This window comes from Lissotriton vulgaris, chromosome 1_2 (assembly GCF_964263255.1).
Source record: "Lissotriton vulgaris chromosome 1_2, aLisVul1.2, whole genome shotgun sequence".
Classification (NCBI taxonomy): domain Eukaryota; kingdom Metazoa; phylum Chordata; class Amphibia; order Caudata; family Salamandridae; genus Lissotriton; species Lissotriton vulgaris.
Window position 1 is genome coordinate 76,772,074 of NC_141686.1, and position 27,350 is coordinate 76,799,423.

Here is a 27,350-nt window from a genome sequence, read left to right on the forward strand (position 1 = left end):
GGCGATAAAATTCACGGGACTGCTCCATCATACTCAGCAACGGTTCATCTACACGGAGGTCGGGCGAACGATCAGGATATATGACAGGATTATCTGGCTGAAGACGGAGGTCGGCGGAGCTGGGAGCCTAAGCGGCCATCTTGGTTACTAGCGTAGCTCCTGCGCACCCAGTGCCTTTTAAAGGCAGACAGAGTTTGTTCAAGCTGGTTCAGTCTCCGAGAGATGCAGGTTCGCTGGGCAGCTCTTTGTCACCAGGAATCTAAGATGCACGGAATAATTATAACGCACAGCAAATGAACAGAGTTTTATCGTCACCACCACTGCAGAGCTTATACTGTCATGCCATGCTCACTATTAAAGTAAAAGAAAACAAGACTGTGTGGCGCTTGAGAACCTGGAAATGGGTTATAAGGGAGGGAGACAACAGTGATATGCTGCATAAAAAAGCGAACATAAGTAACGCAAGATTAATTAAAGCAGAACAACATGGGTACTTTAAAGGTTTTGGTTAATTAGAACCAAATGTACTTTACTTCCAGCCCAGAACTTCTCGCCTCTAACTTAATGCGCCGAACTAACTATTGCAGCGCCAACGGTCTCAAACAGTGGATTCACGATAAATAAGATGATGAGGACAGCTATGTTAGGAAGCGGGAGGGGGAAGTGCAACACACCATTGTCTGATCAGATGCAAATGCTGTGTGCGCACTCGGAAGCCTCGGATTATTTAGGGGGGGTAGCGAGGAGTGTGTAACTTAACTGTGCCTGCAGCCTAACAAACAAAGCTGCTGACTTTACCCTGGGGAACCGGGTTGTAGTCTCGCCGTGGACTGCTTTAAAAACAACATGTGAATGTTAAAAAATAAATGTCAACTTAGTCACGGGGCACTCCCAGACTGCATCGACATAGGGCAGGAGGCGGAGGGTGGGCCAGAGGGGAGAAGACAGTGTGAACACATGAAATGAGAACAAGCTCTTGGCATTGCTGTGGGAGGGAGGGGGTGGGGTTAGGGGGAGAAATGAGAGACATGGCCTGGCGGCCGTGAAGTGTGAAGCAGTGGGCAGGGGGAGGAGATATGGGAGACACGGTCTGGCAGCCGTGAAGTGTGAAGCAGTGGGCGGGGGAGCCCTTTGAAGTGAAGCTCTCCGAGGGAAAAGCACGTGCTTGTGTTCACGTGAACTGTCTGAAATCCTCCCGATGGTTTGAGAACTTATTTTGCACACTAAAATTCGATCCTATCCATTCCTTGCGGAATGGGATAGGCTCGACCTAAAAATCTTAATGGCCAACAAAAGGGTTTGGAAAATTCAACAACTGATCAAATGCAAAAGTCAATTTGTGATATACATCATTGAATACCCATGCTCCCTTAAATATGTGGGCAGCACTATATACGAGTTAAAAAAACGTATCCTTGAACATGTAAGAGCCAAAATCAATACGGATAGAAGCAACGCGGTTGCTAAACATATGGTGAAAGAACATGGAGGCAACTGGAAGTATCTGAAATTCTACGCAGTGGAAGAGGTGGAAAGGCATCCGAGAGGGGGAGACAGAGAAAAAATCTTGAGGCAGAAGGAATCAAGACATCTTGAACTTTCAAACTCCTACCCCCAATGGATTAAATCAGGACGAGGAACTTCATTATCACTTTGCTAAACTCCCTGGAATAGATGTGAAGTGAGATTACCTGTACAATATCAGCTTGCCCAAATATTATTTTAATAATTTTTAGGGTTCACTAGTTTGAAATGGTCAAGGACTCACACATTAGGACATTTGAGGGACACATAATTGATGGTGATGCATAAAGAGGGTTACATCACAGCAGCCGGAGATTTGCAAATCAAAAATTAATTTGGTGAGAAATGATTACACCACAATTTGTGTGCCCACTAGAGGGCATGATTGATTATTAAATAATATCGTCCCACTGGAGGGCGATTCATTTTATTAAAATTGAGAAAAATAGTTGAAATGTGGTAAGACATAAATTAAATCTGTCTGTTTAATAACAATTGGAATTTAAACATAGCAAACGTCCAAGATTTATGTGCAAAATAAGCAATGCTTTTTGTGAATAAGGTATATTCAACCCTGCTTATTAGAAATACATATCTATACTAATATAATAAAGAGAGAGCCTAAACCTTTGAGGCGGGTAATCTCAGGAACCACAACACCCAATACAGCGTTGGAAAGGGCAGTTGCAGCAGAAGGACATAGGCTATGCAGATGCCCACCATATACATTTAAAAGGTAAAAGAACCGTGCCAGCAAAGTAGTCCCTTGTGAGCGTGTCTGCGTTGTGCTGTGGGCGTGTGCTGGGGCATGACAAATGCTGGGGTCGTGTGGTACGTTCCGCCCTTCATGCCATGTCTCATATCGTGTGCTGTGGGTGTGTGCTGGGGGCGTGGGCGTGTGCGGGGTACGGGATCACGGGGAAAAAAAGCGAGCGTTGTGCCCAATATTTCATTGTTTTTTCTTCCCAGGGTCTGTACATTCCAGCTCCAGAGGTCCACCCTGCTCCCTTTAAATACCCCTGCACCCCATAATCATAATGAAATGAAATGAAATGAAAATTGCTACCGTGAGGCCTCGCAGCGCTTTGTCTGAGACAGAAGGAAAGCAGGATTTTCGTGCTAGCAGATTGTACCAAATAGGTGGGTTTTTAAATGTTTCCTGAATGCAAACAGATTATTGGTCCTTCTAAGCGGGAGGGGGAGGGCGTTCCATAGCTTTACAGCATTAAATGTGAATGAGCGAACTCCCCAACAAGCTTTGTGTATCTTGTTTGAGGTAGCCAGATGGAGTAGGCTAGAGCGCAAGGCTCTGTTGGGGAGGTATGGGGTGATCAAAGGATCCATTATGGTTGGACCAGTCTTCCAGATTGCTTTCTGCGTAATACACATAGCTTTGAACTGGATCCTAGCTGTTATGGGCAACCAGTGTAGCTTCTTAAGGACAGGCTGCACAGATTGCCTCCGTGGGTTTTGATAGAGCAGTCTGGGTGACCTGAAGTTTTTTTATTGTGGCCTTTGGAGCTCCCAGATAGAGAGCATTACCGTAATGCAGGCGGGAGAGTATTAGGGCCTGAACCATGACTCTCCTCACCTGGAACGGAAGAAGGGGGAGGATTTTCAGAAGCATCCTCATCAAACCGTAACAGGTAGATGTGGTCTTGGTGGCCTGGACCATAAAGTCCAGGGAGCTGTCCAACCAGACTCCCAGGCTCTTTATCTGTGCCTTAGGGGAGGGGAGGGGAGGGGTCCCATACATTCCGGCCACATAGGGAGCAAGACGTTGGGTGCGGGGTTCCCTAATAACATAATTTACGTTTTTTCCTCGTTAAGTCAGAGACAAGAGAGCTCCATCCATTTGGCGACCGCCTCCAAACAGGGGCACAAGGTGCTAGACGACCCCCCAGTCTGGTTTAGAGAAAGCACAAGCTGGGTGTCGTCTGCATAGGTGACAATTTTGACGCCAAAGGGATGGACCGCCAGTGACCTCATGTAAATATTAAAAAGGGTGGGACTTAGGGCAGAGCCCTGAGGCACCCCACACATGAGTGGCTGTTTGGTGGAAGCAATGTCTCCCTCAAAGACCTGGAAGAAGCACTCTTCCAGGAAGGAGGTCAGCCATGTCAGTGCCACGCCCGACACCCCTATGCCACTCAGACGATGTAATAAGGTGGCATGGTTAACCGTGTCGAACGCTGCACTGAGATCTAGTAAAATAATGGCCGCCTTACCTCCCTGGTCCAGCAAACTCCTTGTCTTCTAAATTACTGCTAATAAAGCTGTTTCAGTCCCGTGCTGGGGACGAAACCCCGTTTGGGATGTAGAAAGCAGTTGGTTAGATTCCAAGTACTGGACCAATAGGTTGTTAATATGTTTCTCCACCACTTTGCTCATCCAGGGCAAGAGAGAGATGGGTCGATAATTGGACAAGTTACTTTGGTCCAGATTAGGTTTTTTTAATAGGGCTCTAACCATCGCACATTTCCATGATACAGGAACTATGCCTGAGTCAATTGAGGCATTAAGGACATCAAGGATTCCTGTACGGATTGTATCAATGACCTTGATTAAGGATTGAGGAGGCGCTGGGTCTCTCGGGGAGCCCGAGGTGACAATGGAAATTTTTTTCTCCAAGGTGGCAGGGTCTATGGGAGTAAACTTTTCCAGCCTGCAGCTAGCCAAGGAATCGGGACTGACAGTTCTAGCTATTTCTAGCTTGGCAATATTAGGGGTAAAGGAGGCATAGATGGTCTGAATTTTTTGCTGGAAGTATGTTGCCTGGTTATTGCATCGTTACAGTGCTCCCTCTGCGGAAACCAGTTCTCGGGCGGGGTGATCAGTGATTTGGCTATTTTAAAGATCTCTTTGGGCGAGTTGGCCGCTATGTTAATTTTGGTTTCGTAAAAGTAGGCTTGCGCTGCCTTACTTTCCGTTTTGTAGAGACGGACCGCTGTTCTATAATCTGCTTTCTTATCTAGAGAGTAGTGCCGTCTCCACCCCCTTTCCATCTTACGACAAGATAATTTCAGGTCCCTTAGTCTAGCTGTAAACCATGGGGCGACCTTTTGTCTCTTTATGTGCTGCAGCCGTTCTTTAGGAAGAACTAGATCAAGAGAATTCTCGATCCAGTTTTCAAAGTTACTGCTGGCCTGGGTGGGATTAGAGACTTTTACTAGCTTGAGATCTGCAAGGGCAGATTCCGAATGAGTGGAAGAAAGTTTGGACCATTTCCTACCCCATTGTTTTTTGGCTTTTGGATAGATATGGAGCTCCCTGTTACCCAGTTCAAGGGGATCAGATAGTGGTCAGTCCAGGATGGAGGGAAAGGTGTTTCCGTTGTTAATGTATCAATGTTGCTGTATACATGGTCCAGTAGATGGCCCTTGTTATGTGTTGGAATAAATCCTTTTTGTATCAGATCCAATGCTTGGAGACTCATCCGCAGATTATTGGCCGAAGAGTCAAGAGGGTTATCTAGATGGAGATTTAGGTCACCTAGTATCGTATACTTGGCAGATGCAAATGCTGAATCGGCGACTAGGTTGACCAGGTTAGGGATAAACTGGCCCAAGGCACCAGGAGGGCGATAGACCAGGATACCCGAAAAGGTGTTTATTGGAGAGAGTTCTAATGCAAAAGAGATACTTTCGCAGTCTGACAGTGTAGAAGAGGTAATACGACGGTGATATCTCTCTCTATAGATAATCGCTAATCCACCTCCTCTGTCGGAGGTGCGGTCGACTCTTTTTATCGTATAACCTTGCGGAGTGGCCCAAACAATGGTTGGGTCAGCTTCCGGTTGGAGCCATGTCTCTGCTAAAAAGAGAACATCAGGCTTATATTCTTGTATCAACAGGGATATCTCAGTGTAATGTTTGGATAAGGATCTGCAATTAAAAAGAAGTAGCTTCCAACGTCTATAGGTGGTGTGTTTCTCAGGGATAGTAGGACATAGTTTTAAATTGCAGTGTTTACAGTGAGTCGTAAGATCTAAATGTATGGAATGTAGGCAGTTCGCATTGACAGCAGGTCTGAATTCGGTTAGTCTTAAAGAGTCATAAGTAATAAGACTTTTGGATCTAGGGACGAAGGTCTGGGGCCCTGGGCTCGGCTGGACGCAGACTGGCGTAGACTGGCTTCTCTTAGGCGCCTCTTCTGCGCCACTGGGGCGCCTCTGGGACGCTTCCGCTGCGCGTGTCCGCTGCGCGACAGCATCGCGTGTTTGTTATAGATTAGGTACCTGTGAGAGCTAGTGCGTCACCTCGCAAGATGGCCGCCCGCAAATGGCACCACCAGGAAGTGCAACACACTGTCTATTTCCCTCCACAACAAACAGCACAATGAGCTGCGGTGGAACAGGGAATCAGTGCGTGATTACAGCGAAGTTACAGAGTGTACAGAACAGTTTTTTAAAATGCGAGTATCAGATTAAAAACGATGGCAGCAGTGTAACCAATAATATCCCCCAAGCGCTAGCGCTACTAAGAACTGGAACTTCAGAATCAACCTGCGCGTCGGCGCTCTGGGCTATAAGTAGTCAGGGTACCTGTGAGAGCTAGAGCGTCACCTCGCAAGATGGCAGCCCGCAAATGGCACCACCAGGAAGTGCAACATACTGTCTATTTCCCTCCACAACAAAAAGCACAAAGAGCTGCGGTGGAACAGGGAATCAGTGCGTGATTACAGCGAAGTTACAAAGTGCACAGAACAGTTTTTTTAAATGTGAGTATTAGATTAAAAACGATGGCAGCAGTGTAACCAATAATATCCCCCAAGCGCTAGCGCAACGAAAACCTGGGACTTCAGAATCAACCTGCGGGTCGGCGCTCTGGGCTATAAGTAGTCAGGGTACTTGTGAGATCTAGAGCGTCACCTCGCAAGATGGCCGCCCGCCTCGCAAGATAACCCACCCTTACTCCTTAAAACACCCCAACACCCTTACACACTAACCCATCTTAACCCTATAAATATACCCTGTACCCCAAAACCCAAACCTATCCCTAAACCCTAAAAATACCCCTGTACCCCAAAACCCAAACCTAGCCCTGAACCCTAAAAATACCCCTGGACCCCAAAATCCAAACCTAGCCCTGAACCCTAAAAATACCCCTGGACCCCAAAACCCAAACTTACCCTGAACCCTAAAATACCCCTGTACCCCAAAACTAGCCCTGAACCCTAAAAATACCCCTGTACCCCAAAACCCAAACCTAGCCCTGAACCCTAAAAATACCCCTGTACCCTAAAACCCAAACCTAGCTCTGAACCCTAAAAATACCCCTGTACCCCAAAATCCAAACCTAGCCCAGAACCCTTAAAATACCCCTGTACCCCAAAATCCAAACCTACCCCTGAACCCTAAAAATACCCCTATACCCCAAAACCCAAACCTAGCCCTGAACCCTAAAAAAACCCCTGTACCCCAAAACCCATAACTATCCCTTAAACCCTAAAACTACCCCTGTACCCTATAACCCAAAACTATATCAGAACCCTTAAAATACCCAAACACCCCAAAACATATACCTCAGTACCCCAAAACATATACCCCTATATCCATACTTACCTTATCCAAACATTTTTAAAAAAACATGCTTTTTCCATTCATGCATTTACAACGAATTTCGTTGTAAATGTATGCGTGGTAAAAGCATATAAAATGTACTGCCATGCGTTATAATGGCATTGCCGAGTCATGGTACTTTCGTAATGAAAGTATGCGGAGTGATGGTATGCGGAAAGAAAGTGGAGAAGTGTGGCTCAAAGCCAACAGGAGACAAACTTTTAATCTTACCCTTCAGGGCTCGGTGGAGTGTGGGCCCAGTCAAGCCCGTCTGCGCCCGTCCGCGGCCAGACGGGGCTAGGGGCGCGTCCGTATGTCCCTCCTTATTCATCCAGGGACTTACTTGCTCTTCAGGGCCCCTGGCCTCTAGCTATACCCACTACTAAGCGCATCTCTGCTCTTGGCCTTGATCCTACCCCCCACTATCCTACACCTACTACTACGATCCCTCCTTTGTCCCACTTCCCTGATCCTGACCCCTTACCCCTTTCCCCTCCGCTGTCCATTATTTTACTTAACACCAGGTCGGCAGTAAAGCACTACCAGGAGCTATTTGTGCTGCTTGACACTCACCAGCCCGACATGTTACTGTTAACAGAAACATGGTTCTGCGACTCCTCCCTGCCTTCGTTGCTGGCTGCTCTTCCTCCTTCTTATGTGGCCCTCCGCGCTGATCGACTAGCGGGTAAGGCAGGGGGTGGTGTGGCGCTTATTGCTCGATCCGAGCACAATTTCCAACTTCTTCCTTCCTCCACCATTACCCCCACCGAGCACCTCGTGGCTCGCTCCCTTGCCTTTTCTCCCCCACTTACCTGGTTATTAATGTATCGCCCTCCCCAACCTTCTCATCTGTTCTTGCCAGCATTTCAAGACCTATTGGCCACTCTAGCGATTAATAACGCTTCAGTCTTAGTATTAGGGGATTTTAATTATTGGCCCTTAGACCCCCATGAATGCACTGCCTCTAAACAATTTACCGATTCACTTGTTTCCTTTAACTTCACCTCCCATTTGCACATTCCTACGCATATCCACGGTCATGTACTAGACCAGGTGTGGTCTCTTAATACCTTGGTCTCTTCCATGACCGTGTTCCCCATGCCCTTGGTCGGACCATGCCCTGATTTCCTTTTCCCTTCGCCTTAAGTCGACAGTAAAGATCCCGCCTGCCAAAAACACCTGGGCGCGGAACTGGAATAGGGTAGATCTTCCTGCTTTGTCATCCTCTCTTCTGAACTCTGCACCCATCTTAGAGGGCTTATCTTCTATCGCTCAAGCCACTGCCATCGACACCTGGCTTGCTGGAGGCTGCGACTCTGTAGCCCCACTACGACGGATATCTACCCGAAGACCCAAGGAATCAAATCGGTGGTTTGGCGACGACCTGAAGACAAAAAAGCTTACCCTCCGGCGGGCTGAGAGGCAATGGAGAAAGGACTACTGCCCTCTTCTAAAAACTCACTATCTAACCTTGCTGAGTAACTATAAAAGGGCTATATTGAGTGCTAAAACCGCACACTTCTCAGCAAATATTTTAGCAGCAGAGAACAAATCCAGGGAGATTTTCTCTATCGTTCAGGACCTGGCCTACTCTGATAGGGCCACCCTCAAGTCCCCCCCTTCTCAGTCCCTTTGTGATTCTTTGAATTTTTATTTTTTAGAAAAAATTGCCAACATTAAAGCTAACATTTCACTTCCTTCCCCTACCTTCACTGAGCCTTCACCCCCGACTGTTCACAGCCGTCTTTCTTCTATCCCGCCGCTCACTGAAGAAGTGTTCTGTGCAATACTCCCCAAAGTTAAGTCTGGTTCTCCGGCGGACATCTGTCCAGCCCATATTTTGCAACAGATTTACTCTGTTTGTCCCAAACCCCCAATTTCCCTTCTCAACAACTCGCTGGCTCAGGGGGTGGTAATTCAAGCTCTTAAATCTGCCACCATAGTCCCCATCCTTAAGAAGCCTGGCGCGGACCCCTCTGCTCCAGCCAATTATCGTCCCATCTCTCTCCTGCCCTACTTGGGCAAGGTACTGGAGAGACATGTCACATCGGTCCTCAGTGGCCATGTAGAAGCCAATGGGGGCCTAGCGTCCCGCCAGGCAGGCTTCCGGCCCAGGCACTCCACCGAGTCTGTCGTGGTGTCGGTCCTGAATAGTCTCAGGGAGGGCATGGACCAAAACAACCACCAGGCTCTGGTGCTCCTCGATCTCTCCGCCGCCTTCGACACGGTGGATCGTTCCATCTTACTTTCCCGTGTCGGAGCGGCGGGGATCGAGGGTTCAGCCCTGGTCTGGCTTTCGTCCTTCCTGAGGGACCGCACCCAGGTGGTCCGGCTGGGAGACTTTTCGGCCACCCAACTCAAAGTCACTTGTGGTGTTCCTCAGGGTTCTTCTCTTTCCCCTCTTTTGTTTAATCTCTATATCTATCCTTTGATCTTTGCACTTCAGCAACTGGAGGTCACTGTTTTCAACTATGCAGATGACCTCCAGCTTATCTTTAATCTGTCTTCTTCCCCTCACTCTATTTCTAATTTTCAGTCTATTATGATTTTTATCAGGGACTGGATGAACCACAACTATCTGAAGTTGAACCCTGACAAAACAGAATTGGTCCTTACGGGTGGTTCCTCCAGTCCCTGGAACTCTTCCTTCTGGCTTTCTTCTTTAGGATCCCCCCCACACCTTCTTCCTCAGTTAAGACTTTGGGCATTAAACTTAATAATCATCTCAACCTCCACTCACAAATTAGTTCTGTTGTTTCTTCCTGTTTTCTTGTTCTTCGAACTATTCGCTCTGTTTCCCGTTTCTTTTCTCCCCTTGCACTTAAGTTAATCATGTCCGCACTGGTTGTCTCCCGGCTGGACTACGCCAATGCCCTTTACAACGGCATCCCAGCGTATAGCCTACGTAAGCTCCAGCTGGTTCAAAACCAGGCGGCCAGATTAGTGTATGGCCTCCCCCGTTCCCATCATTCTACTCCCTTACTAAAGGCACTACATTGGCTACCTGTCAGGGAGCGATCCCTGTTCAAAACCGGTTGCATGGTCTTTCAGGCGCGCCAGGGGACTGCCCCTGCTTTTATCTCTTCTTTGCTAAAAGAGTACATCCCTGCCCGTGAGCTTCGCTCATCCTCACAATCTCTCCTTCAGGTCCCCCGGTACAGACGCAAGAAATGGGGCGGAGTCAACTTCTCAGTCCTAGCACCATCTTTTTGGAACTCCCTCCCCGATCACTTGCGTCTGGCTAAACACTACTCTCATTTTCGTAAAGATCTTAAGACCTTTCTTTTCACCCAGGCTTTTTCTTAATGTGATCTGACCCTAATTGTCTTATCTCCATTAGTTTTTTGTTCTGCTACTAAATTTGCCTCCACAGCGCCAAGAAACCGCATGGTGAATGCTGCGCTATACAAATATTTTAAATTCAAATTCAAATTCAATGGTTTGAGCGGCAGACCCTGATGCAGAGGTCTGGCCCGTGTCCAGGGTTCAATTCCCGCCTCGGCGGCTCTTGGGCTCAATTTCCCCAGACCTGATCATTCTCGCCTTGGTGCCTATTCCAATCATGGGTCCCACTCTGCAACTCTGGGCAATAGCTTGCTTAATCTCCACAATGGCCCCAATAATGCTAGGATGCCTGGCTTCACCATGGGGGTGACTAGGAGTGGGCACTTCACAGGGAAAGGTCAGGAAGGGTTCCTCAGCGGTATTCGTACAAGAGATGCCTCATGGTGATTCGTGCGCTATACAAGTACCACTACATTACATTACTACAAAGTTGCAGAATAATGGGCGTTTACCCTCCCCCGGTAAGTACATTGTTGGCACAGCGGCCCACATCTCGAGCAACATTCTCATATTTTTTTACCACCGATTTGAAAAATGCACAGATCTCGCTCATTGATGGCCAGCACTGACATACACTTTTAGACACACCTCCCACCCCAAGTTCTAGAATTGCGAACTTTAGAGCTGGGGAGCTACATTCGAATCTCAGTACCAGCTCAACATCCTGTGATTCCAGGCAAATCGCTTTGTCTCCCCGTGCCTACCACAAATGAATGTGTTCTTCTGTAATGTAAATTGTGCTCATGCCATGTTGTCGAGTTCGCGCTATATAATATTGCAAGGAAAAATAAAGTAGGGAAACTCGAGTTCACACACTACTGAACGAGCATAAGTGCATCACCAGTATACTGTGAATCGGAGTGTTTCACAGGCCTGTCACAGATAAGAAATGATATCAAAACGAAATCCTACAAAACAATATACTACTGGCCGGCAGCAATTCATACCCGGACAACGTCGGCATGGGCTGCTAGTGTGTTTTATAAATCAATTAATATTTTACAATTTCACTAATGGTGTTTAAATCAATGAAAAAAAAAATATATATATATATATACATACACACACACACATACACGCACAGCAATATATACAGCAAAAGACCCCTCCATAAAAGAGGCCAGAGGACACAGCGGGGAACTTTCGGGAATTCCTTTTAATGACTGTCAGCATGGCATAATACATTTCGGTTTACACCTTCCTCAGATGCCAATTGCGGACTGAGAATATGATATATATATATATATATATATATATCCCCTTCCCTCTCTTCCCCTCCACCCACCAATCAGACTGTTGAGAGACACAGACAGAAACATGGAACCCTTCCACCCTTCCTAGCGTTAAATACGTTGTCCCCTGCTGCCTCGTCAACCTGCATAAGCAGGAAAGTGACAGAGTGGACGCTGCAGTACTACACAGGCCCCATCTGAGCTTACTCGATAAAAGCCAGTAAAATCATGGAAATATCAATCATGGGTTAAAAAGCGACATAGTGGGGCCTCAACAAACCCATACTCTGAATAAGATTACGTTTCCCTAGCCAACATCAACATTGCGTGAAAAACAACCTATTTAAACAGGAGGGTATTTCTGGGTATTTTTAGACTTTGCTTTTCAATAAAAATCATTACTTTCTCACCTCTAATTCATTTAGACGTTGAACACGTGGGGTAAAACGGAAGCTTTTTACATCACATGCAAATGGAGGCTGCCAGTCCTGCAAAAAGAGAGGAGAGAAATAGCATCAGCAAACGAAGAGAAAACAAAGCCAAAAGACAACAAGCATTGGAAAAGCAAATAGGGTTTGCCTATGTGATAGCTACTGGCTTTCGCAATGTGTTTTAGCCATGTGGTACACCAATGTAGCTGCTGTCCAGCATGCCTATAAAGTTAGTGCGGTGTGTTGGGTTGGGGTAGTGTAGACTAGTTCAGATTGGTGTACGGTAGAGTGCGGTAAATGGGGGTACAGTCGGGCAGATTGGGGTAGAGTTGGGTAGATTGTACTGGAAGGAGGTCGATAGGAGTGGGGTAGATTGGTAAGGTGGGTTGGAGGGGGTAGACTGGGGTAAAGTGATGTAAACTGGAATGGAGTGGTGTAGATTGGAATAGAGTTGAGTAGAGCAGATTGGGGTAGCCTGGAGGGGAGTAAATTGGGGTGGGGTAGATTGGGTTAGAGTAGAGTTGGATAAAGTAGGGGTAGATTGGAGTAGGGTAGATTGGGGTACAATGCAGTGGGATGGAGAGGACATATTAAAATTGTATAGATTAGGGTAGAGTTAAGGGGAGTAGATTGAGATGGAGTGGATTAGAATCGCGTGGAAGCTTGGGGTGGGGTGGAGCTGGGTAGAGTGGGTTAGATTGAGGCGGTGTAGATTAGGGTAGGGTTGAGTGGAGTGGGGTTGATTGGGATGGAGTCAAGTGATGTATAGTGAGGTGGGGTAGACTGAGGTAGAGGAGAATGGGGTGGAGCGGGGTTGACTGGAGTGGGGTAGATTAGGGTAGATTGGAGTGCTGTGAGGTAGATTGGAGTGGCCTAGATTGGAGTAGTGTGGGTTGAGTCTAACATGAGGGGGAGGAGTGCAAATATAATTATAAGAGGGGATATTAAATAGCTCCTGTCTTGATCATTTGTGCTTTCAAAAAATGCACTATGGAGATAGCAATGGTCGGAGTGAGTGGGAGGAGGGGAAGAAATAGTACCAGAAAATCGGAAGCAGCGAACGGGCACTGAAAGCAAGTTAGATTGCTTGGCCCCATGCTCTCCAGAAGTTATTGCAAATGACATTTAGCCAGCACTGGCCAATTAAGGAGACTGCAAAGCAGAGGGACACTGCAGTAAGCAAATGGTAAGCAATGGGAGGGCTCCAAGCTCTTTTGGTAAACAACAATGTCTTACAAGTGAGAAGCATGTGTTAGCGCATGCACTCACAGGTGCGACCCTAAAAATACTTGTGGACAAATTTGCTGAAAGACCACAAAACAAGTAAATCATGAATGTATATCAGCATCACACAGAGTAAAAGCATACAAAATGAATTTAACCTCATCTGTAACATTTTGTTCCTCAATCACAATTTCAAGTTTCACCCGCCGCTTAGGTTTCTGTTGGAAATTTATGGAACATTAATGAAGTTGCAAGTAGTTCTTGGTAAAGTTGTAATTGCACTGGAGTAATTGGCATAATTTAGTGAAACACATTTTATGTGAAATTACTGAGATTACGCCACCCAGAGTGATTTTGGGAAAAAATATTTATGGTTGTCAAGATCACAGTGTTTATGTAGTAACTAGGATAAACTCTAGTAGATGAGAGTGTAACCTTTAATGCATCTGCAACCATACCACCTTATTACCAAACCCACACTTTCATACAGGTAACTTGATGTCATATTCTCAGTCTGTAATGAGAATTATATTTACAGATCTGTATAAAGACATTAAAACACTTCATTCAATTTGAAGCAGAGAATTATAGCAAGCTATTGAGGGCTATACTGGACTATATAGACCCTCTTCCAAAGGTATAGAAACAAACCCCACATGAAGAACGATAATGAGTGAAAGTGCCTTAACCAGCCAGTATAGCACTAAGGTGATGGGCTGTAACATTATTAGCATATTTCACCAACTGATGGTAGACTGTTCTACATTCAAAAACCATAAACAAAGAGAAAAACATTGGAATGTTGAATGTCTGTAGTAACCACTCGTGACCCTCTGCCATTCTTTTGTCTTCAAAGTAGCTCCCAACATTTCAACGTTCTAATATGTGTTTAAAATGGTTCATGCTTTCGAGTGGTGTAGCAGCTGGTTCTAACTGAAAAAAACACACCACTATAGGTTAACAATAGTGAGCGTTTACCATATCACAGTGAATAACGCAAATTCCTTGGCCACTGTAGACTTCCATGGACCCATTTCACCAAGACAACACAGACTACATCAAACATTCCAGCTGATGACAAGTCCCAAACTTTGACCCAGGATCCCATGACTTAATCTAGCATTGACATTGTTTGAAACTCAGCAGTTCACACACCTTCAAAATAAACTACTCTCCCAATCCATCTAAGAATGACACAAGCATACCCCTGGATACTTAAATTAGACAACCAGTATAACGTACTATATTATAAAACAAATCAGCCTATCATTGACCCATGTGAACCTAAAGCAGCGTTAAAAACCTTGACTACAGGGGGGTGGCTTATCAAGATGGCCAACAAGTAGTGAGGCTCTTGAGCTTCCGCAGCCGTACTCACATCCTAAATCATCCTGAAGCTGCCAGAGATTTTCGCATGGGCAGATATGTGTTATATTTGCGGATACAAAAATGGAAATCACAAAGGTTTTCTAGGTGTATAGTCTCCAGGCCTATTTCTGTAAACTCTGAAAGTCATGGATCTGCACCAGTGCAAGGACATGTACCTGTGGGTGAACGTTTATGACATGCAATAAGAATTGGGCCCCAAATTTATTTCCATGTTGTCCATAAAGGTTTACACTGATTTTCTATGAGTAATCTTTCTTGTTAAATGCAGAAAAGTTAAAATTAATTTGAAAAGATTCTGCAGAGATGCAATATTTAGGATACACAATTGTTTAGCAAAGCAATCTTCTGTGCATATTTTATTTAGAAAGCAAACAATCGCCAATGTTACTTCTGTATGTATTTACTTATAACCGGGGAGCACTACGTCTGGTGTTAAAGCGGGTTCATTAGAAACTCATGGCATCACTGTGGATTGTGCGACGGTGGACAGACAGGTGTTAAACCTTTGCCACAAGTTGCACTCATGACTTTGAAAACATAATTTGAGATCTGCTAACAATACGAAGACCAAGCAGTGTGTAAAACTCTTAAAGATGCTTTAGGTCCTTCATGGTTTTTGGTTGACCAAGTGAAGGTTGCATGCCTGAAACGATGGACCGCTCATCAGTCTTAAACATATGTTTTCAGGTGCAGATTAGGCAAACAGTAGTAATATCAATGGCTGTCACAGTACTTTCAGACTAACACAGCTCCAGCCCCTTCATGTATTTATGATCTCAAAAGTGGCCTAGGAGTGCTTGTCCTCTGCAGTTTTGCTATCTTCAATTTTGGCTGTGAAGGTTTTAGGCATTGGCCTGGTAGGAAAGAGCAGGGTGGCTGGTTCTTCAATATTGATTAGGTCTTCTACTAGTTGTTTTTCTTTTCTTATGGTTACATGATAACAATTATGAGAGAAGGAGATGACATGAGATAGTCACATGCCTCTATTGTTCTATTGCTCATCTCACCGATGTTCCGGACACTAGGGTTAACCTGGTACTAAAGCTACAGCTAAGGTCTTGTACCCTCCTCCCCTTCGCTTATGCGCCTGTGCCCTACCCGGCATGACCCCTCATGCTCTACTAATTACCTGTACCGCCTTTTTGTTATACAGCGCTCTGATACCCCTGGGTCCAGCTAGCGCTATATATCACTCCTAAAATAAAATAACATTACACAGCAGCTCAGTGCGCATATAAACTCTTAAGCACGAATGGGAGGGGAATGGTAGCCAAATAAAGAGGTAAAAAAATCCAGTGCTACTTTTTCAGGAAAGTGACACATTGCCTACACAGAGAAAACTCATTAGTCTAAACAGTGCCACCTAACTTTATCCACTGGTGTTTGCCTTTACCAGAGCAGTGTTAAACAAGCAGCACATGAATCCAGATTGAACAAGCATTTACAATGCAACGGTCTCGCCTTTGAAAAAGTTGAAGCTATTGGCATTGTAAATGACAACATTTTTAGGTCTCGCTATTCGATGCGCATGGAGCTTCCGAGCATATAGGGCTTAAACCAGAGTTAAACTAACTGGGCGATTTGGTACTGTGCCCGTGGCTTTTAGGTCAATGCGCAAGCGCATTGACCTAAAATGCGCGTGCACATCACCAAATCGCCGTCTGTTCCCTCTCCCCGCTCCGCCCCCTCCCCTGCCCGCCGTGTCGCATTTCTCCTCCCCCCTCCCCTTCTCTCTTTTCCCTCCGTCTTGCTTCTCCAGCACACCCGGCCTCACTTCTCCTCCCCCTAATTACACTTCTTTCACTGCCGCCAGGCTGCTGTCACTTAATCTCCCCAGTGCCCCACCCCCATTAGTGTCCTAACTACACTTCCAAGTCTCGCTACCTCGCCGCCTCCTCTCTATCCCTCTCTCTCCGTTCTTTTTCCATCTCTCCGTCCTCCCCTCTCCTTTTCTCAATATTCTTGTTTTCATACTTGTTAAACACGGGATCCGTGCTGTATTTGAGCATTGCGCCGCTTATTTCCATTACACCCTGCCATTGCATGCATGCACACCTTAAAAAGGCTTGCCCGTATTTTCCGCAGAAGACAACAAGGGATCAGTTGCCAGCTTTGCAGGACCGTGCTGTGATGACAATCACCTGCCTTTGTGAGCCGCTGGAAATTCAGAGCATTCTAGTCGGTAAACTTTCTTCTTTTCCAGTCATGCTCATTATTATAGGCTGCCAAGCACTTCCAGCCTGCCATATGCTTCAGAGGGTTGATATTGCCGCACGCATTCATATTTAAAAAACGGACGGCGCTTTATTTTTTATCACGGCAACCACGTTTGGTTGCATGATTCATTCTCTATGTCTGTGTGTTTGATGCATAGCGCTGCCGCTCCAACACACTCCAGTGGGACTAGTACTAGCGCTGCGCTATTAAATAAATACTAAAATAAATTGGTACGTTACTTTCCAAATCATTAGTGTAATTACGTATATGGTCAGATACAGCTGACATTCTTACAGTGCAGACCCATCTCTTACACAGCGGTTGAACAAACTCCCAAACCTGCCTCCAAATCAGTTTCAGGTAAGCACTCGTGAAGTGATTAAGAGGCGTAGGTGCCACTGCAGAGTCCCTCGGTTTTACTGTCTCGTTGTCCTGTGTGGGGTTGCTGTGCAGAGGGCATATGCGTACAGATGTCCCACTCCCACGACTTCCAATGCCCTCTCCTCTCATGCTGCTTCAGTTGTGCATAGGCTGTGTGTTCTTTAGGTGCACGGTGCTCATGTTCTGTGTGAACCGTCTCTGCATTTGATACATGCTGTTTCGGTTTTGTATGGGCTGTGTTTGTTTTTGGTGCACGCTGCTCTGACTGTGTGCACTGTCCACCACATCCATCATCATCTCCACCATCACCTCCACATCCACCGTGACATCCACCGCCACATCCACCACCGCCACATCCACCACCACCACATCCACCACATCCACCACCACCACATCCACCACCACCGCATCCACCACCACCGCATGCACCACCACTGCATGCACCACCACCACACCCACCACCACTTCATCCACCACCACATCCACTACAACCACCACCCCATCCACCGCATCCACCACCGCATCCACCACCGCATCCACCACCGCATCCACCACCGCATCCACCACCACATCCACCACCACATCCACCACCACATCCACCATCACCACCACATCCACCATCACATCCACCACCACATCCACCACCACCACCTCCACCACCTCCACCACCACCTCCACCACCACCTCCACATCCACCATGAAATCCACCGCCACATCCACCACCACCACCACATCCACCACCACATCCACCACCACCACCACATCCACCACCACCACATCCACCACCTCCACCACATCCACCACCACCACCACATCCACCACCACCACCACATCCACCACCACTTCCACCGCATCCACCACCACCACATCCACCACCAGGTGCAAATGCAATGTTCTTGGATTTTCGTCACAATAAAATACACTGAACATAATCTTCACAAAATTAAATTACAAACGTTTAAGCTATTGCCATTTATAAATTACAATACATTTTATTTAAGTATTAATTATTTACAAAATTAAAAGCCATTGTTATTTGCAATATCAATACATCTAAGTCACGTAAAGACAACACACATTGCATTACAAATGCTATAGGTGTCACATTTGCGAAAGTTAAAACTATTGACATTGTAACTGACAAAGCTATTACTTTTGCTAGTTTCAAAACCAACACATAAATAAAAAAAGTGTCATTTACATTACCAATTGCTCAAACTTTCCTAATGCGAGACCTATTGCATTTCCAATGCTTGTTATTTATGTGTTGGTTTTGAAAATAGATAAATAAATGGCACTGTCATTTACAATGCCAATAGCTTAATCTCTCGCAAATGCCACACACAAACACACAGACCCACACACACCTTCCAGGGCCAGCATGGACGGGAAGTCCTTGCAGTTGGAGATGCCGATGGAGTCGGTGATGCAGGTCTTCCACAGGTTGGACCAGAAGGGGGCCGTGGTGATGACCGCGCCGTCGATGCTCGACACCTTCCACTAGTCGGTGGGCAGCGTGGAGCAGACCAGCACCCAGCCCGACAGGGCCAGCAGGAAGGCCACGATCTCCCCCGCCATGCTGGCCATGGTCACTGGCGAGGGTCACAGGGCACAGGTGTCAGAGCTGAGGGCACGGGTGAGGGCAGAGGGCACGGGTGAGGGCAGAGGGCACGGGTGAGGGCAGAGGGCACGGGTGAGGGCAGAGGGCACGGGTGAGGGCAGAGGGCACGGGTGAGGGCAGAGGGCACGGGTGAGGGCAGAGGGCACGGGTGAGGGCAGAGTGCACAGGGGTGAGGGCAGAGTGCACAGGGGTGAGGGCAGAGTGCACAGGGGTGAGGGCAGAGTGCACAGGGGTGAGGGCAGAGTGCACAGGGGTGAGGGCAGAGTGCACGGGTGAGGGCAGAGGGCACGGGTGAGGGCAGAGGGCACGGGTGAGGGCAGAGGGCACGGGTGAGGGCAGAGTGCACAGGGGTGAGGGCAGAGTGCACAGGGGTGAGAGCTGAGGGCACAGGAGTCAGAAGCGAGGGCCTAGGAAGAGCTGAGGGCACAGGGCAGGGTAAGAGCTGAGGACAAAGGGGTAAGAGCTGAGGGCACATGTAGGAGCTGCGGGCACAGGTAAGAGCTGCGGGCAAAAGGGTAAGAGCTGCGAGCAAAAGGGTAAGAGCTGCGAGCAAAAGGGTAAGAGTTGAGGGCACAGGGGTAAGAGCTGAGGGCACAAGGGTAAGAGCTGAGGGCACAAGGGTAAGAGCTGAGGGCACAAGGGTAAGAGCTGAGGGCACAAGAGTCAGTGAGGGCAGAGGGCAGCGTGGTGAGGGCTGGAGGCCTGGGTTGAGGTCAGAGGGCACAGGTGCCAGAAGTGAGGGCCTAAAAAGAGCTGAGGGCAGAGGGGTAAGAGCTGAGGGCAGAGGGGTAAGAGCTGAGAGTACAGGGGTAAGAAGTGAGTGAGGGCCCGGGGTGAGATCAGATGGCCGAGGATTCAGAGCGGAGGGCACCTGCGAGGGCAGAGAGCAACATGGCAAGGGACGAATGCCCTGCTTGAGGTCAGAGGGCGGTACGGGACAAGAGTTGATGACCAAGGGGTAAGAGCGCTATGTCAGAGCCAGGCACCGGTTGGAGCTGAGGGCACAAGAGGGGGTGGAGCAGATGGACGCGGGGCTCGGAATAGAGCCCTTCTGGCAAACACACAGGTTAAACTTGGGAAACAGCAAGTGGAAATGCGCGGGTGCTGGGGTGAGAGCAGTGGTGCTGAGGGTGGGCGTCACTGTGGTTTCTTTTTGCTCCAAGTTCTTGCCCCGTGGTAGGTGTGTGCTCTCCAGACCATAGCTTCTCTCCCGCAGTGCTTCTACCGCACCCTCACACACACACACACACCGGCCCACCAGCAGACTCCTCCCACCACCCTCCCCCTAGCCTCACCTAACACAGCAACCGGGTCACATGCAGGGAACAGCGCGCACAACAAGGGAAGGGGGGGCAGAAAAGCATGCACGTTCTGTGTAACCTAAGCATGACAATGTATTTGACGATGTGTACGGAATTAACACACGTGAGAAACAATTTTTACAGTCCAGCTTTCCCATATTTGTAAATAGCTTTCTTATTTAATGGCCCACCCTCTAGACGCACACCCTCTGTAGGTGTACGCAAGATACACATACAATACCCCTGGAATTCGCCGTAATATGTTAGTGACTACCTACGGACTTACGGCTGTACTCCTGCGCATAGAATTTCCGTGACCACTACCCTGAAGCTCCCTATTGTCTCAATTTACTGCACAGGGAGTGCTGCAGGCATACTGTGTCGTACGTTTGACTCGGGGAAAACATTTGCCGTAAGTTGTGGTTTTTTCAACTGGGACAATTACCACAAGATTGAGAACGTGTGTACTCGCTTTTACAACAACGTTACATTAAGTGCGCTATTGCCCAATGTCACATGGTGCTGCGGTAACCTGCTGCCGTTGATCGATCCGTTCAACCAGCATTCAGAACCAGGCACCCTGGCCGCTGCGCCACACTCTTTTCACATTAAACTGTTTCCCCCCAGCAAATTCCTTCAGCTTATAACTAAGAACCAACTTTTAGTAGCAAAACCAGGGGTCGGCTTGCGCAGGGGAGATAATAAGCCATGGCACGTATTTGTGCACGTAATTCCTTTCCTCGTTTACACACATCATGCAAATGCTCTTTTTAAACCAAAAACTTTTTAGATGGGTCATTGCCAGTCTCTCCCTTCCTCATTGCTCTTACTGCCAACTTTACAATAATGATCCTCAATCAGAAAAGAGAAGTATATAATTGAATGGCACAAAACCGACAACTGCACGCTATATAATATTTCACAACAGACACAGGTGAGATAATGACATGGGAAGATGCAGACATTTACGATTTTCAATACACACCATTCTGAATTATGGTATATAGTTCGTGATTACACGTATGAGACATTCTGCGATAAGTTTTATTCAATCTGCATAATGCCAATCAAATATAAAGATCTTTTAGTACATAACTCTCAGGTCCCCCGCAGTCAACAAGACGCAATAGTAAAACCCTGAGAGGGACCACGTAGAATAACAACAAACGTTCCTGTTTCCATGAACACTACGTTACAACAGTGACGTATTTGCGTTTTTACGGCAACACCCCGGGACACTTTGAAACTTCTCATTTCCGGCCCTGTCGGTAAGCTGACTGTTTGCAGCCGATGGAAAAGCAGCTGTGAACCGTAGTGAAATCATTTTCCACATTTATCGGTAAGCACCAGTAGACAAGCGATCATTGCCGCGCATGTCATTACTAGTTTAAAATTAACCACTCGACATTAGAGAAGCTGTCATATCCGCGTACGCCAATGCTAGTTTAATTTAACCACTTGGCGTTTTCACGACGCGAGCACCCTATAGGCTCACAGTGTGTGTCACTGCACGGGTCTTAGAGGAATGCAATATGTTTCTCCACAGATTAGTACGAAGAGATTTGACAGTTTTAATAGCTCGCACATGTGGCAACGTATAACAATTCTTTTAGAATGCCTCCTTAGCAATGCGCCAAGCAATTTGACACGGACATTTAACAGTTCGTGCACGTGGCAACATATTACATTACCCGCCCAACGCCAATCGTAAACAAACACCTTTGTTTATCAGATGCCTACTACTTACCTTGCTCCGCTAAGACTAAAATAAAATTCAAACAAGCATTTACAATGCAACGGTTTCGCTTTTGGAAAAGTTAGAGCTTTTGTTATTGCTTTTGACAAATTGTCTTATATATCTTCTTATAGAAATCTATTGATTAAAAGGCATGTAATTGATAATGACAATAACTTAATGTTTTTAATTGTGAAGAGTTGTAGTAGGGTTAGTAGTACAGAGTTAGTATTATAGGTATTTGATGGTAGAGTATTAGAGAGTGAGTATTATAGAATGAATCGTACAGTAGTAGGGAGAGCTGTTGAGAGTTGTTGAGTGAGTATTATCGAGTTATTATAGTTGTAGAGAGTAGAGAGTGTTTTGTATAGTGTGTCAAGAGTATGATAAAGCGAGTATTAGTGAGTAATAGTGATTAGTTTTTGTTATTGTTAGAGAGTGTGTATAGTAGAGGAGTAGAGTGTTTAAGAGTATTATATTTAGATATACAGTACTAAAGTTATTAATAGAGAGTGATTATTAGTGATGTGTACAGTAGTGCAGTTAGTATGTATTTTTGTAAATAGTGTAGTGTGAGTAAAAAGTAGGTGAGTGAGTAGGCAAATTTAGTGAGTTATAGAGTAGTAGAGAGTTTTAGAGAGTGAGTATTAAAGTGCAAGTATTAAAGTTTGAGTAGTTAGTGTATATTAAAGAGTGAGTAGTAAATAGTGAGTAGTGGAGTGTTAAGTGTAGTGAGTAGTAAAGAGTATTAGTGATTATACACACAGAGACACACACAGAGCCACACACACACACAGAGCCCCACACACACACACAGCCCCACACACACAGAGCCCCACACACACAGAGCCCCACACACACAGAGCCCCCCTACACACACACAGAGCCCCCCTACACACACACAGAGCCCCCCTACACACACACACAGCCACATACACACATACAGAGCCACACACACAGAGCCACACACACACACAGAGCCCCCCCCCCACACACACACACACACACACAGAGCCCCCCCCCCACACACACACAGGGCCCCCCCCCACACACACACACACACACACACAGAGCCCCCCCCCCCACACAAAGAGCCCCTGTCGCGAGGGGGAGAACCAAAGGCTGCGGGACTGCTGTGGAGAAGACGGGGCACGGGAGCAAGAAAGTGCAAGTATTAAAGTTTGAGTAGTTAGTATATATTAAAGAGTGAGTAGTAAATAGTGAGTAGTGGAGTGTTAAGTGTAGTGAGTAGTAAAGAGTATTAGTGATTATACACACAGAGACACACACACAGAGCCACACACACACACACACACACACACACACACACACAGAGCCACACACACACACACACAGAGCCACACACACACAGCCACATACACACACAGAGAGCCACACACACACACACACACACAGAGCCACACACACACACACACAGAGACACACACAGAGCCACACACACACAGAGCCACACAAAGACAGCCACATACACACACAGAGCCCCCACCACACACACACACAGAGCCCCACACACACACACAGAGCCCCACACACACACACAGAGCCCCCCACACACACACACACAGAGCCCCACACACACACACAGAGCCCCACACACACACAGAGCCCCACACACACACACACAGAGCCCCACACACACACAGAGCCCCACACACACAGAGCCCCACACACACACACAGAGCCCCACCCACACACACAGAGCCCCACACACACACACAGAGCCACACCCACACACACACACAGAGCCCCACACACACACACACAGAGCCCCACACACACACACAGAGCCCCACACACACACACACAGAGCCCCACACACACACAGAGCCCCACACACACACAGAGCCCCCCACACACACACAGAGCCCCACACACACACACAGAGCCCCACACACACACACAGAGCCCCACACACACACACAGAGCCCCCCTACACACACACAGAGCCCCCCTACACACACACAGAGCCCCCCTACACACACACAGAGCCCCCCTACACACACACAGAGCCCCCCTACACACACACACACAGAGCCCCCTACACACACAGAGCCCCCCTACACACACACACAGAGCCCCCTACACACACACACAGAGCCCCCTACACACACACACAGAGCCCCCTACACACACACACAGAGCCACATACACAGAGCCACACACACACACACACACTCAGAGCCCCCCCCCCCCACACACAGAGCCCCCCTCCACACAAAGAGCCACTGTCGCGAGGGGGAGAACCAAAGGCCGCGGGACTGCTGTGGAGAAGACGGGGCATGGGAGCAAGAAAGCTCCGAGGCCAAGGAGGGCATGGGCCCTTTAACTGTCCCGGGTCTGGGAGATCCCAGTCTGCCTTGCCTACACCGTTCGGTGGAGTGGGGGCAATCGGTTGCAGAGGGGGCGGACGCCTATCCTGGCTGGAATGGAGCATCAGCTCACCGGCCCCAGCGGAGCCAATACGGCCCCCCGGGAAGTTGGTCGGACAGCGAGGGGCCCCACTAGATTACGTCATACATCTGCAGACATACTCCTCTCCAAGACACCCTCTTCCTCGTACCTCCTCCTTTCCCAGGCTCTGCGCCTCTCATGTCCCTCCCAGGCTCCTCTTCCCTTCTGCCACTACGACGCACCCCCTCCTTCCCAGGGCACCTTTTAAATTATGCCAGGGCCCTTCTCTTCTCTCTAAATCCCTGGCCCATCCCCCTAGTCAAGCCTAGTGGATCTGCTCCCAAACAGCGACATATACGCTGGACAAAGCCTTACAGGGAAATGTTGCGGCAAGGAGACATATATGTGTTGCGTGGGGTTTGATGGCTGCTTTGAAGAGGGAGAAAAGGAAAACGAATTATGTTAACATCTTTGGCAAACGAAGAGTTGGCATTTATTTCCTGGGACTTCCAGGTTCGCTAGGCAACCCCTTTCCTCCCCGTAATGTTTGAGCACCCCTCGAGTCCCCTTGCCCTGTACCCCACCCCCACTCTCTCCTTTCCTCCCCCACTCCCAGCTCTCCCCTCCCTGTCATGACGGCGCTTTCCGACAATAGCCCGGCACCAGACTCCCACCGCCTGGTGCGCATGCGCAGCTCAGGGTCGAGGGAGAGGAGGCCTTGCGGCGTCAGCCGAGGGCAAACAAATATTATTATTAGTAAACAGCGGCCAGCTGCTGGCAGTAGCGTGGGGTTAGCCAGGGACTGAGCCCGCCAACGGCCTGTCCTCTCTCGGTGCGCAGCGCACCATCCTATCCAAAGGCTGCAGACAAGATGGTGGCGGCGGGATAGGCAGAAGGGAACTGAGGAGAGAGTAGGAAGGGGACCGGTGCCAGGCCAGGAAGGGGCTGAGAGAACAGGCCGAGCCAAAAGAAATGAAAAAACAATGTGTTAGAAGCATACCGTGCAAAGCTAAACATTTAGAACGCGTGGCATGTAGAGACGACAGCAACGAGACACGCATAGACGTAGTACAAACAGGGAGACAACATGAGACGGGGTACACGTACAAACAGGGAGACGACATGAGACGGGGTAAACGTACAAAGGGAAAAGAAAATTATAAACAAAATGCTGCTTACCTGATCGCAAATAGAAACAACTTCCTAGCAACTTAAATCTCGCAGCCCACTCCGGCAAAATACACTTCGAAAAAGACCAAAACATCATGGGGATAAAAAAACAAAAACCATCCGCCCACCGCCGCATGACGTTTTAAAAGGGGCGGAGAGGGAAAAAATATAGGGAACGCCCACGAATCGCCTCAGACAATGACGGACATATCTCTCTTCCAATGGCTAGCCTCCATTTATGGAGCTAGCTAATGGAAGAGAGAGGCGGGACAAAGCCACATACTGCTTCTCAAAAGATTTCTGCTGCGCAGCGGACGTCAGGCGAAACCTACAAATAACCAATTTGACTGGATACAGCAAACACATGTACTTTTCAAAGAATACACACTGTACTACCTTAGTTTTTTTCTATTTTAATTTTATGTTTCGAAATTTTGTTACATGAAAATCACTCTAATCATACACTGCTTTGGAGCCTCTCACAGCCTGTCTCTGGTCTATAGGAGACACCCCTTGCTGTCTGGTTGTGGTTTATAAGACGCACTTCACCCTGTCTGTCTCTGGTGTAATAGACACAGCTATTGCTGTCTGTTTGTGGTCAGGAGCCAGCACCTCACGCTGTCTATCATTTGTAAAAACAGCTCTTTATGTAGAGCTATAATCTGGAGGAAAAAAAACATCGACCTATAAGACTTTTAGCAGTAGGAGGTGCCACCTACTTCCTGCGTATTGGTAGTAAGGCCATTTTTAACTTTACTTAATGATGTTGTCTATAAAAACAAATTTTGCCCAATGGTGTCATAGAGCTTTACAATAGAACTTAGTACGTTACATAAGGGGATTACACATTAAGAAGAAATGCATGTCTTACTGTAGGTTTATAGTTGGGGTCCGCCTGGTCATAGTCTATTCCTATGTGTAAGGCTGTGGTTTGATATCCTTCACACTAACGCCTGGGTCTGGCTGTTATTTATTCACCCTGACCGTTCTTTGCCGTGCCTCACATTGCTACCTGAATCTAGCAGTCACTCATTCATTCTTCATCAATCATCCCCACTACAGCTGCATACATCGCAACAACATCGTCCCAGTTAGCACCACCCTCGAATTATTCTGCACCATTAGTCACCACAAATACTGCATTTAGACACACACAGCCACTTATTTATCCTGTCCCTGCTTTGCCTATATCTCACATTGATGCTTGAGTTTAACAGTCGCTTATTCATCCAAGCAGTGCTTTCCCATGCCTCACACTGCCACCTGGGTCTGGCTCTCTCTGTTTCATTCTTACTTCCCAGCCTGCAATACCTATTACACAAAGTAAGGAACTTTAAGTAAATGCAACTACGCCGCAAAGCCTTTTATAACACTACTCTTAAACTTACCTGTGATTAGGGTGACCTTTTTCATGCACAAAAAGAATTCCCGTACCACAAGCACAAATCCGACAAAAAACACCTCTTACATGTAAATGTAAATGTAAATGTATTGGCATTTATATAGCGCACTACTTACCCGTAGGGTCCCAAGGCGCTTCGACCGCTGCGAAACCCTTCCTGGCTTCCCTGAGAGATGGTCCCTTAATGGGTATCTCCAGGGTGAGACCAGGCATCCCCGGCGGTCTGGTGGGGCCGTTAGTGAAGATGAGGCAAGCTAATGCCCAGAGTTGCCGAGTGTGATCGCTGATCAGAGTGGGCACCGAGGCGAGAGAATTATCGAGTCCGCTGACCCTGGTCCAGAAACCTGCCGCGCCGGGAATCGAACCCTGGTCCCGGGCCGTCCTCTGCTCTCGGGTCTGCCGCCTC

At 47.5% G+C, this 27,350-nt stretch overlaps 1 protein-coding gene across 3 annotated transcripts in view; it reads right to left on the reverse strand.

Annotated features, from left to right (window-relative positions):
* The window catches only part of KDM5A (lysine demethylase 5A), a 937,903-nt gene that overhangs the window by 886,705 nt on the left and 23,848 nt on the right, over positions 1-27,350 (reverse strand). For all 3 annotated transcript variants that reach the window (XR_015307532.1, XM_086952835.1, XM_086952834.1), the window contains exon 2: positions 12,072-12,149. Coding sequence is in view for 2 of the 3 variants with exons in the window: in XM_086952835.1 (XP_086808961.1) it covers positions 12,072-12,149 (78 nt within the window). In the remaining variant the exon portion in view is untranslated. The remainder of the gene's footprint in view (positions 1-12,071; positions 12,150-27,350) is intronic.